At 54.3% G+C, this 10,464-nt stretch overlaps 2 protein-coding genes across 2 annotated transcripts; both read right to left on the reverse strand.

Moving 5' to 3' along the window:
- Positions 1-1,383: 1,383 nt before the first annotated feature.
- Positions 1,384-6,300, reverse strand: REXO2 (RNA exonuclease 2). The gene is made up of 7 exons (XM_086861075.1): positions 6,150-6,300; positions 5,962-6,045; positions 5,594-5,671; positions 3,640-3,751; positions 2,985-3,093; positions 2,711-2,764; positions 1,384-1,798 (listed from the first exon to the last, which is right to left on the reverse strand). Exons 1-7 carry the CDS (start codon positions 6,279-6,281, stop codon positions 1,669-1,671), a joined length of 699 nt encoding a protein of 232 aa, XP_086717201.1. The 5' UTR covers positions 6,282-6,300; the 3' UTR covers positions 1,384-1,668.
- Positions 6,301-6,989: 689 nt separating this feature from the next.
- On the reverse strand, positions 6,990-9,222 carry RBM7 (RNA binding motif protein 7). Its single transcript, XM_086861076.1, has 5 exons — positions 9,043-9,222; positions 8,705-8,867; positions 8,059-8,161; positions 7,804-7,870; positions 6,990-7,547 (listed from the first exon to the last, which is right to left on the reverse strand). Exons 1-5 carry the CDS (start codon positions 9,136-9,138, stop codon positions 7,155-7,157), a joined length of 822 nt encoding a protein of 273 aa, XP_086717202.1. The 5' UTR covers positions 9,139-9,222; the 3' UTR covers positions 6,990-7,154.
- Between the last annotated feature and the right edge of the window lie 1,242 nt (positions 9,223-10,464).

Here is a 10,464-nt window from a genome sequence, read left to right on the forward strand (position 1 = left end):
AGAAAAGATGAAGGAGGGAGGGAAGAAGGGAGGGAGGGATAATTGGTTGCTCTTTTTGCCATCGTGGGAGACTCAATTGGCTCATGTCTGGAAGGAGTTTCCACACGAGAAACTCTCCATCCTGGCAGTGACTGGAGCTGTGAGGGCTCCTGTTCAGAGCAAGCTCCTTGTGCACTTACAGGTTTAATGTGCTGTGAACTGTCTCGATCTGAGAGACACCCACAAGCATCAGGGGTTGGTGCCAAGGGCTCCCAGGCACACTCTGGATTTGCCTTTGAGGAATTATTTTAGCTACCATGTCCAAAAAGAGAGTTATTTACACCCCTGTATCTGGATCCTCCATGACTGTGTGATGCTGATGGAGCTTTCAGAGCATGGAAACAACTGGTGTAAGTGCTCCTACAGAGGGAATGATGTGAAGCCCGTTCCCTCTCCCCAGCCCCTGCTGCAGGAGGGAGCTTTGTTTCCAGCCCAAAATAACACCCGCTTTGGTGGGGTTTATCTGTGCTCTGCCAAGTGCGTGACAAATTTGTACTAAATTGGAACCTCAAATGATGCCAGCACAGAAAACCAGAAATGCTATTGCATAACACAGGGAAACGAGATAAAAATCCTCCATACGGCACCGTTACTTCAGAAGCAAGAAAAAACAATATTTAAAAATGTATAAACACAGGTGGCATATTTTCCTTAAAAACATTTCAAGAAAAACAAAAGCATCTTAACAAGGAATAAAATATGAAAAGCAGGAGAAGTAGGTCAGAAAGAAGTCAAAGGAAGGGGAGGAAACTAGCATGGAAAGGGAAGACAAAGAGGATTCTGGTGGCACGTGGCCGTGATGTGGGTCTGGGCAGCTGCTGGCACGTGTGAACAGGAACCTCGTGTCCTCAGCTGCAGCACAGCCCTGTCCCAGGGCCCCGGCAGATCCACGGGGAGGCATCCAGGCACCTCTGCAGGTGCTGCCTGTGGTGGATAACCCTGTGCAGGGATGTCCCTCAGCTCTGCCCTGCTCCAAGCCTGCCCACACAGAAAATAAACCTCGCTGGAATTGCCAGTTTACCTGGGAGTTGGTGACAGAGGAGAGAGACATTTCAGACTCATTTATTTGCCCCATTAACCATTTTAACGGCCTCTCTGCAATAACAATCATTCCCAGGGTTGGCAGAGCAGGTGTTCCAACAATCAGTGGGATCGAGAAGCCCTGGATGGCCATTATTATTAATGCCCCTAATAAAAACATGCCCGGGAGCCGCACATCCCGCGCTCCATTACACCCTCTGGTTTATGGGCCAGCAGCTCCCGCCCCAGGACAGCCCAGGGGAGGCCAGCAACAGCTCACCTGGCAGCGTGGAGAGCACCAAAGAAAGGCTGTCCAAAACCACAATCTTTCAACTGTTTTATTGTGTTGTGAAAGACTGCACCTACAACCAGGTGCAGGGAGTATCAAACAGCGTGTTTTAGAACATCCCAACCCGGGCGCTGCTGAGGCCCAACGTGCTGATTCCCGCCCAAACTGAAAAGCAGCAGTAACTCAGGCTTCTGTCTGCATTGAACAGCTGGTAAGAAACAAGGTAACCCAGGGTGCAGCTTCCCAAGAGACTGGCAAACAAAAAAGAACCAGGAGACGCATCTAGTGTGTGCTACGGGCTGGTGTGGCGGGAGGGGAAATCAGCTGGCAGCTTTATCACTTTCCCCGTTCTCAATCAGTTTCCTTTTCTTCTCATCCGTTTTCCTCTTGAAGATGTGGTCTCTGTAGAACTGGAGTTCTTTGATGCTTTCCCTGATGTCATCAAGTGCTCTGAAAGAGAATTAAGGAAGGTTTCAAAGCACCTGGGTACATCTCCAGCTATGCCCAGATCCTAATGCCTCTGAAAACTTCCAGGCTGCAGGAAACCAAACCAATGCACATGGAAGGTGCATCTGTCAGAAATGAAAATAACCCTCATTGTCTCAATAGCAATAAAAGTCCAGTGGTGCCAGTGTGCCACAGAGGAACACACGGCTGATTTAGTTTCTGTCACCCTGGACACAGCTGCTGGAAACCAAAGGGTCTGCAGCATCGGCTGTGAAAAACAATTCAACCCCAGAGAAGAGAGGAGGGCTCCAGAGAGCTGCCCAGCTCCAGCCAGGGCATACCCAGGGCTCAGCTCAATGCAGCAGCACATCAGCCACGACTCCAGCCAGGACCTCTGCGACAGCCAGCCCTCCTCCTCCTCTGTGTGTACCAGAGCCTCCCTCCTGCCAGCACAGACATCAGAGCAGAGCCACAGAGGTTCCCTGGCTCCTTCCCACTACTTCTCTGCCACATTCCAAGCTCAGGAAATAGGCAGGAACAGGACTCTAGCCCCCCCATTCACAGTTCTCCTATTTTTGTGTTTCTGTGACCACCTCTGCCCAAAAAAGGGGCAGATAACCCCCATTAAGTGACTGTTTGCATGGTCAACAAACATGCACTTTGAAGAGCAGAGTAAATCAGAAGGGCTGAGGAAACTTCTGGTCCTTTAATAATAATTTAATAATCCCTTTCCCTACACTATCTTGGCTTTGGACAGGGAGTACAAACATCTGACAGGGTGCAGAAGCACAGAGTCTCCACCTGCACCAGACACTGGATGCTGGAATTCAAAGGAGCCCCATGTCCTGCTCAGGAAGAGCAGAGCTCTCTGCAGGACAAGCCCTGCTCTGCCAGAGACAGAGGCACAAAGCTCACCTGTGAGAAGCCGCTTTCTTTGGTGCAAACTCGTATTCCTCTGGATACCAGCGCCTGTAAGCACAAAAATTGCCACTTGGGAAGAAAAAGGATTCAAAACCGAATCTGGTGGCTGCTGTGGGTTGGCTACATTTGGCGAAGGAACCGTGGTTTCACTGACACCCAGAGAAGCCACAGCCCTGCAGAGTCCCCCAGCTGTGATCTGCAGAACCCCAGCAGCACGAATGATCATCCCAGGGGACCTTTCAAACCACCTAACGGGGGGAACATTTACCTGCAGAGTTCCTTGACAGTGCTCACATCAATGATCCTGTAATGAAGGTGCCTCATGAACTGCGGCATGTATTTGTCAAGGAACTTCTTATCTGCATGAACAGAGTTACCTACAAAGACACAAACAAGATGTTTCTTCAAAGACATTGCAGAGCAACATGGAAACGAGCAGCAGGTGGAGCGAGCTGGGAGAGATCACAGGGGAAGAAAAGCCATTCACAAGCAGCTCATTTATCCCATTTTCTAGCAAATATGATTGTAAAGGTTTTTCAGATTTTCATTGCAGCATCACACAGGCTTTAATATTAATACCTCTAGTAATTCCTCAGTTACTACTGCCACAATTTGTGTCACAGATAAATATCAAAGAATTATTCCAGCATTGGGTTTTCCGCCAAGTGAAAGTGGCCATTGGTATTAACCTCATTCAGCACCTGTCCCAGGATCATATATGAAATTCTGAAAGCAGTTCTGGGTAACAGGACACCTGGAAGATCCTTACTCGGCCTTTGGTTGGATACCCAAAAGGAGTATCCAAAAGGGGAGGAGAAGACACAGCACAGAGCAGGAAGACATTCCTGCCACACGTGCCAGTGGGTGTTGATCCCGCTGGGAGTGCAGGACAGATGATGTTGTAGTTAAGAAAGATGCTTCACCTGCGAGAGGACAGAGCCCCGGGGGTGTCTGCTGCCGCACGAAGGACAGGAACTCGTACTCTGCCTGCTGCAGTGAGATTTTACTCTCCTTCACAGCCTTAGTAAGGCCAGACTGCAAAAAAAGAGCCAAGTCATAAATCAAGAACACCCTGTCACAGACACTACCAGGAATGCTCCAGTTCTCAAGTAAATGTTTAACTCTGCAGTGAAAGGTCAACCCTTCAAGTGCTGTTTGCTCCCCAGGTACCTCCTGAACTCTGTATCTCAGTTCTCTGGGACACCCCCAGCCTTTACTCTCCCCAGGGACCTCCTGCTTGGGAAGGAAAACCAAGGCAGGTAAATAGTCCTGACAGCACTGACCTTCCTGTGGGCTTCAGAGCTTCTTCTTTCCCTTTTTTTGATTTCTTTGCTCAGAGTTCTTTTCAGTTACCAAGACATGAGGCGTTGTTTACCCACCTGCAAATGCTTCAGCCAGGAGAACGCTACATCCCTTTATATATCCCTGTTTCAGGAGAGGCACTCACCTCCCCAGCAGGGAGCAGCAGGTACCAGTGAACACAAATAAACAGGATCCTGCCTTCAGGGTTTATCAAGATTCCTATAAATCAAGAAAGTTCCTCCCTTATTTTTTTTTTTTCAATAGCTAAATGTCAAATCCTCTCCAAGTGTTCTCAGTGATTTATTTCCATCTGGCTACGCTATATATTTCCACGACTGTGCAGCAAAAATCTACTTGACAGATCCAAGTGGTGGTTAAAAAATTCATTATGTGGCAGCATTTTCATCTATATTCTAATTGCTTCTCTTCTCTTAGTCAATTAAAAATAAGTAGCTCCTCAGGAGCAGCAAGGACGCATGCTACCATCTCCAATTCACTCCCGAGCTGAAGCCGAGCTGGAATCCTCGACTGGAGCAGGGAAAAGCACCCATCACAGTAAATTAATATTCATTTTCCAAACTCTTGCTAATTCTTCCCAGGGAGAGCAAGATGCCGAAGGGGGAGGAGGGGGGGTTATGGATGTCTTAAAACTTCAGCCCTTAATTGAAAACTAACTTGAATTTCAATTCATCATCAGGGACTGGAAAATCCATTTGCTCTCTTGCTGCTGGCAAGGAGGAACCTCTCTTTGGTGGCCCAAAGAACTAAAAATAATCTCTTGCTGTAAAAGTGAAGCTTTCAGTGAAAAAATCCACAAGGCTCACAGCACTGAGGGGACAGGCAAAAGCCCAGAGTTTACAGGATGTTTAATCCCACATGCAGAAGAAATGCAGAGGAAATCTGCATTTGACGGGCTCTGAACTGCTGTGCACTGATCCTGCACCTCTTCTTACTCAGGCATTCAAGCTTCACCTTCCCCTTCCCCACTGGAAAAATTTTGAATTATTTAATGTGAGACTTCAGCAGAGGAGCCCACCCAACCCAGCCTGCACCAGGGCTCCCACAGAGGCAGGAGGTGGCCAGCAGCTCTGTGAGAGGACAAGGAGCCAAACCCCAGTTCTCAACCTCACACTGGGAGAAAGGAGGCTGAGCCCCTGCCTTGGCAGATGCGAGCCAGTGGTGCATCCCTGAGCGACAGATCCCGTTCTGGCCCCCCTGCCTGCTCCAGCCCTCCCAGGAGAGCCTCACTGCTCTTGTGCTGTGCTGATGCTTCCACTCCCAAACCGGGAAGCAGCTTCCAGCACTATTCCAACTTATCAGAAAGCAGGCTGCGAGGCACAGGCGGCTGAAGGCTAAAGATCCCCGAGCGCAGTCTGAACTGCGCCGCAGATGACTCGGAGACCTTGGGCAAAACATTCCACATAGGCTCCTCAATACAAAATAAGCCTGATCCTGTCTCCTGTCCTTCAAGCCCTGCGCTCAGCACAGGAGCTGTCTGTGCTCGGGCGGCCGTGCTGCAGCGGATCACTCGGAATTAGGCGTCATTCCATGGCACAGGGCACAGAACGGCTCTACCTTCCCGTGATGCTCCTTGCACCACTCGGACATGCTCTCCAGCAGCTCGTCGGGCTGGTTTATAATCAGGTTCGGGCCCTGGCAGGGACAGGAAAATATACAAGGTAGTGGAAAAAAAAGTTTAGAAGCATGTAAAAGTTTAGTGGCGAGCACAAGCAGGGCAGGGAGCGGGAGCGGTTCCACCCCGGGGACACCGAGCGCAGCGTGACGCAGGTGCCGCGCTCCCGGTGCGGAGCGGCGGGTCCGGGGGTCCCGGGGGTCCCGGGGGTCCCGGGGTCCCGGGCACCGCCCGCCGGCACTTTGTTCCAGCATCCCCTGCAAGCGGCGCGGTGCCGGGGCTGCCGCGGGGTCCCGCCCGGCGCGCTCACCTCGGCCAGCACGTTGAGGTCGCAGTCGGTGATGAGACACGCCATCTCCAGGATCTGGTCCTTCTCCACGTCCAGGCCCGTCATCTGCCAGGGGCGAGCGGCAGCGTCAGCGCGCCCGGGGACCCGCGCCCCCCGTCCCGTCCGCTCCTTCCCCGCGCCCCCCGCCGCCCCGCGCCGCCGCCCCGCACCTCCAGGTCCACCCAGACCATGCGCTGCCCCATGTCGCCGCCGGCCATGGCCGCCGCCCTCCGCCGGCCCCGCCACAACCGCCCGGCGCAGATCCGCAGGCGGCCCAGGCCGGCGCGGCCGCCGCCCAGCATCGCCGCCGCACTACAGCTCCCGGCGGCCCCCGCGGCCCCGCCCGCGCTCTGTGGGTGTGGATGTGCCGCGAGGGCTGCTGGGAGATCTAGTCCGAGGCTGTCCGGAGCGCTCCTCCCGACACCGGCCCCACGGAGCAGCTCCGCTGCCCCCGACTCAAAGGCGGAGGTTCACCCAGGGGCTTTCCCCAGGGAGATTTTTAATGTTCTCCAAGACAACATTGTAATATTTTAAATGGACAATGGGAAATGGGTTCAAATTGAAAAAGAGTAGGTTTGGATTACATACTAGGAAAGGATTCTTTACTGTGAGGGTGCTTAGGCACTGTAACAGGTTACCCATGGAAATTGTGGATACTCCATCACTGGCAGTGTTCAAGACCAGGCTGGGTGGGGCTCTGAGCAGCCTGGTCTAGTGGAAGGCATCCCTTCCTCTGGCAGGGGTTTGGAGTGAGGTGGTCCTTCATGTACCTATCAACCCAGATCACTGTGTGATTCTACAACTGTATAAAACACTACATGAGGGAGGTTACAGATGCTGGCAGCATCTGTCCCACCTCAACTGTGCTTAAAACACCAGATCCTTCCACCTGACACAGATGTTCCTTTCTCCTAAAAAAACACTAACATCACTTCTCTGTGACACAAGGACAGAGGGGTGGTTTCTCCAAAACTTCACCACGGATTTTCACCCCGTGAAAAGCCCTGAAGTGTGAGTTAACACATTTAATACTGAGACCAGAGTTTGGCAGGACTGCCCTGCTGGTATTTTTACAAACACTAAAAGGTGACTTCACTGGTGGATTTTTTGGGGAGCGGGGGTTTATACATGTACTCAGTGAGAAACAGGTCACATTTGCTTTGCCCTCGAGTCCATCAATGCCGCGCCGAGTGCCACTTGGCCTCTCTGTAGCTCTCCCTGCGGTACTCGTAGCTCCAGCTGTCCCGGTGCCTGTCGTAGTGCTCCTCGCGGCCGCCCCGGTAGTGGTGCTCGGCCTCGTGGCCCCTCTCGTCGAAGCCGTACTCATCGCGCTTGCCCCGGCCGTAGTCGGAGCCGCACTCCCCGAAGCGCTCGCGGCCGAAGTGGCGGCTGTCCGAGAAGTAGGGGTGGGTGCCCAGCCGGCCCTTGCGCGGTGCCGGCCCCTCGGGGCGCCGCGGCCCCGGGGAGCCCGGCAGGGCGTGGGCGGAGTGGGAGTAGCCAGGAGGGGCATAAGCGGACTGCTCGTATTTCCCCCCGAACTGGGGCTGCTGCCGAGCCGCACTGTTCATCTGGAAGGGAAAGAGGGACAGGGATGCTCGGTTTGGTACACTGCCTGCCCGCTGCAGTGCTTGAACCAAACCTGGGCTGCACTCTAACTCACGCTGCAAATACCAGAACGGAACACAACCGTTACCCACAGCTGGACTCCCAGAGCCCCCCCAGCTGGCCCCCTCTCTACCAGCAGCTTCAAATCTTCTGGAATTGTCATTTCAGCATTCCAAAAGCATATTCCCACAACCTGTGCCTGTGAGTGTGAGCACGTACCACCGCTTGTCTCTGCAGGCTTGACGAGAACCCCGGTGAGGCCATGCTATCTGGAACCCTCTCATACCTGCAGGGAAAACAGATCAGGAGTTTCAGCCTTAAACACACAACTGCTGCAGTCCAAGGGGCATCTGCATCCCACTGGTGTTCCCTCCACAGGAAAGAAACACAAAATTGCACTTGGAAGTAGCCAGAACATGGTGATCATGCAATGTGTGTCTCCATTCCACACTCCTGTGCTGGTGAGACTCATACCTGCTGCTGTTGGATGCTGGATGAGGCATTCCAGGATGGTTGGTGCCAGCAGCTCCGAGCTGGGAACAGGATGGATTGGTATCCTGGGCAGCATGACTGCTCCCTGGGGAAAGACAAATATTTCAGAATATCCACAAGTACCACTTGGTTGTGAAGTGAACTTGCAGAACATCAACATGTTTTGAATTTGCTTTCAAGTTTCCACATATTTAATTGGCTCTGATATTCTGTCAGTGATCTGTAAAAGCACATGGTCCAGTTACCAAAATAAGGCACTGCAACTGTCTTAATTCCCACCAGAAAGAGCAGAGATATTGTAGCCAATGTGTCTCATTTAACAACTGTCAGATGAGGTTTTTAATGCTCGTGTGATAATTTAGAACAGATCTTAGAGGTGCTGCAGGAATAGCCGATAAAAACACAAAGAGAAAGCTCAGCCGAGGGCTTGCAGCGGCCATGAGGGACGGGAGGTGCCCGGTGGAAGCTCCGGGACAGGAGGGTGTGAGGGGAGCAGAGCTGGCAGATGAGGGACCCCCTGGTGAGAGGCTCCTGCGATTTACCCGATTAGCTGTGATCCTGCTACAGGCTCGGGCAGCTGGCAGCGGTTCCCTTTCCCTCTGGAAAAGTGGTTAAATCCCTCCGGTACCTGATCGGAACTGGATGCGCATGGGCCGCCCGTACAGCTTGATCCCGTTGAGCAGCCGCAGCCCGTACGGCACCGACTCCTCGTGCTTGAAATTCACGAAGGCGAACTGCTTGGGCCGTCCATCCCGGTCCTTCGGGATCTTCACGGTGATCACGGGGCCCGCCTGCCATCGGGAGCGAAAGCGTTAAGCAAACACCGGGAGGGAGCGGCCGCCGCCGAGCACGTGCGCCCCGCCGAACCCTGTCCCGCGGCGGCCGCCGTAGCCCCGCCGGCCATGGCGGCCGCGGCCTCCCCGCCGCGCCCCCCCCGGTACAGACAGCGCGGGCGCCGGGCGGTACCTGGTGGAAGAGCTCGAAGATGAGCTCCTCGGTGACCTTGGGGTCCAGGTTCCCCACGAACAGCGTCCGGTTCGCCTCGGCAGCCGCTGCCCCCATCGCGGCGCCGAGACCTGAGCGCGCGCGCTCCCAGCGCCTGCGGCCCCGCCCCGCGCGCGGCACTTGGCGTGACGTCACCGGGGCGGAGCGTGCTGGCCCCGCCCCTTCCGGTGGGGAGGGGACAATGGGAACGGGACAATGGGAACGGGACAATGGGGAGGGGACAATGAGAATGGGAACGGGACAATGGGGAGGGGACAATGAGAATGGGAACGGGGCAATGGGAACGGGACAATGGGAACGGGACAATGGGAACGGGGCAATGGGAATGGGACAATGAGAATGGGACAATGAGAATGGGAATGGGGCAATGGGGAGGGGACAATGAGAATGGGAACGGGGCAATGGGAACGGGACAATGGGAACGGGACAATGGGAACGGGACAGTGGGAACGGGACAATGAGAATGGGAATGGGGCAATGGGGAGGGGACAATGAGAATGGGAACGGGACAATGGGAACGGGACAATGAGAATGGGAATGGGGCAATGGGAACGGGACAATGGGAACGGGGCAATGGGAATGGGACAGTGGGAACGGGAACAGGTCAATGGGAACAGGACAATGGGAAGGGGACAGTGGGAACGGGGCAATGGGAACGGGACAATGGGGCAATGGGAACGGGAACGGGGCAATGGGAATGGTACCAGGAATGGAACGTGGACAGGACTGGTCTCGTCAGCGGCAGCTGTGGGCACAGAGTCCAGTCGGGATGGGCCCACGTCTCTCCCGGGGCACATGGGACCTGCGGAGCCCCCGCTGCGACCCCGCGGGAATTCACTGATTACTGTAATTAACCAATAAAGCCTGTTTGCCATAAGCGAGTCGTTGATGTGTCACACACAGCAGCCCCTCTGTCGCGACAGTGCAGCCCTGTCACGAGCCTGCGCCCGGGTCCTGCCGCTCGGCCGCCGTTTCCCGTTATTCCCGCGCTGTTGTGGAACTGACGGGAAGCTGAGGGGCTTTGAGCCAGCCGGTTAAAACCCGGGATGCAGGTTAAAGCCCCCCAGATGGGTTATGTGGGAGCAGGGAGGGCTCTGCATTCCGGGGGGCTGCGGTGGAGCACGGGGAGTCCTCTCCAGGGGCCCCAAGCCCGGCTGCTCCTGTGGCTGCATCCCGCCGGAGTGGGTGGGCTGTGCCCGAGCAGCCTTCCCGGGGATTTCACTTCTCCAAGGACTTTGGAAAGCATCCTTGGCTCTCCCCAGCCACTGCAATCCCCTGGGTATCCCAGAAGATGCTGGATGTGAAACGGGTGTTCTCCATCTGGAAAAATTTTGAAAGGGGCAGTTGAACCCTCATTTTTCATTAGATCCCCACGCGTTGCAG

This window comes from Cyanistes caeruleus, chromosome 23, assembly GCF_971803275.1.
Source record: "Cyanistes caeruleus chromosome 23, bCyaCae1.hap1.1, whole genome shotgun sequence".
NCBI classification, from domain to species: domain Eukaryota; kingdom Metazoa; phylum Chordata; class Aves; order Passeriformes; family Paridae; genus Cyanistes; species Cyanistes caeruleus.

Coding starts and splice junctions, on each gene's coding strand:
- RBM7 (XM_086861076.1), bottom strand. CDS start 9,138: ATGGGGGCAGCGGCTGCCGAGGCGAACCGGACGCTGTTCGTGGGGAAC. Junction 8,162..8,704: donor GCGCATCCAGTTCCGATCAG/GTACCGGAGGGA, acceptor GTCTTTCCCCAG/GGAGCAGTCATGCTGCCCAG. Junction 7,548..7,803: donor GCCTGCAGAGACAAGCGGTG/GTACGTGCTCAC, acceptor TTTCCCTTCCAG/ATGAACAGTGCGGCTCGGCA.
- REXO2 (XM_086861075.1), bottom strand. CDS start 6,281: ATGCTGGGCGGCGGCCGCGCCGGCCTGGGCCGCCTGCGGATCTGCGCC. Junction 3,094..3,639: donor GGGGCTCTGTCCTCTCGCAG/GTGAAGCATCTT, acceptor GTGTCTTTGTAG/GTAACTCTGTTCATGCAGAT. Junction 2,765..2,984: donor ACTGTCAAGGAACTCTGCAG/GTAAATGTTCCC, acceptor TTGTGCTTACAG/GCGCTGGTATCCAGAGGAAT.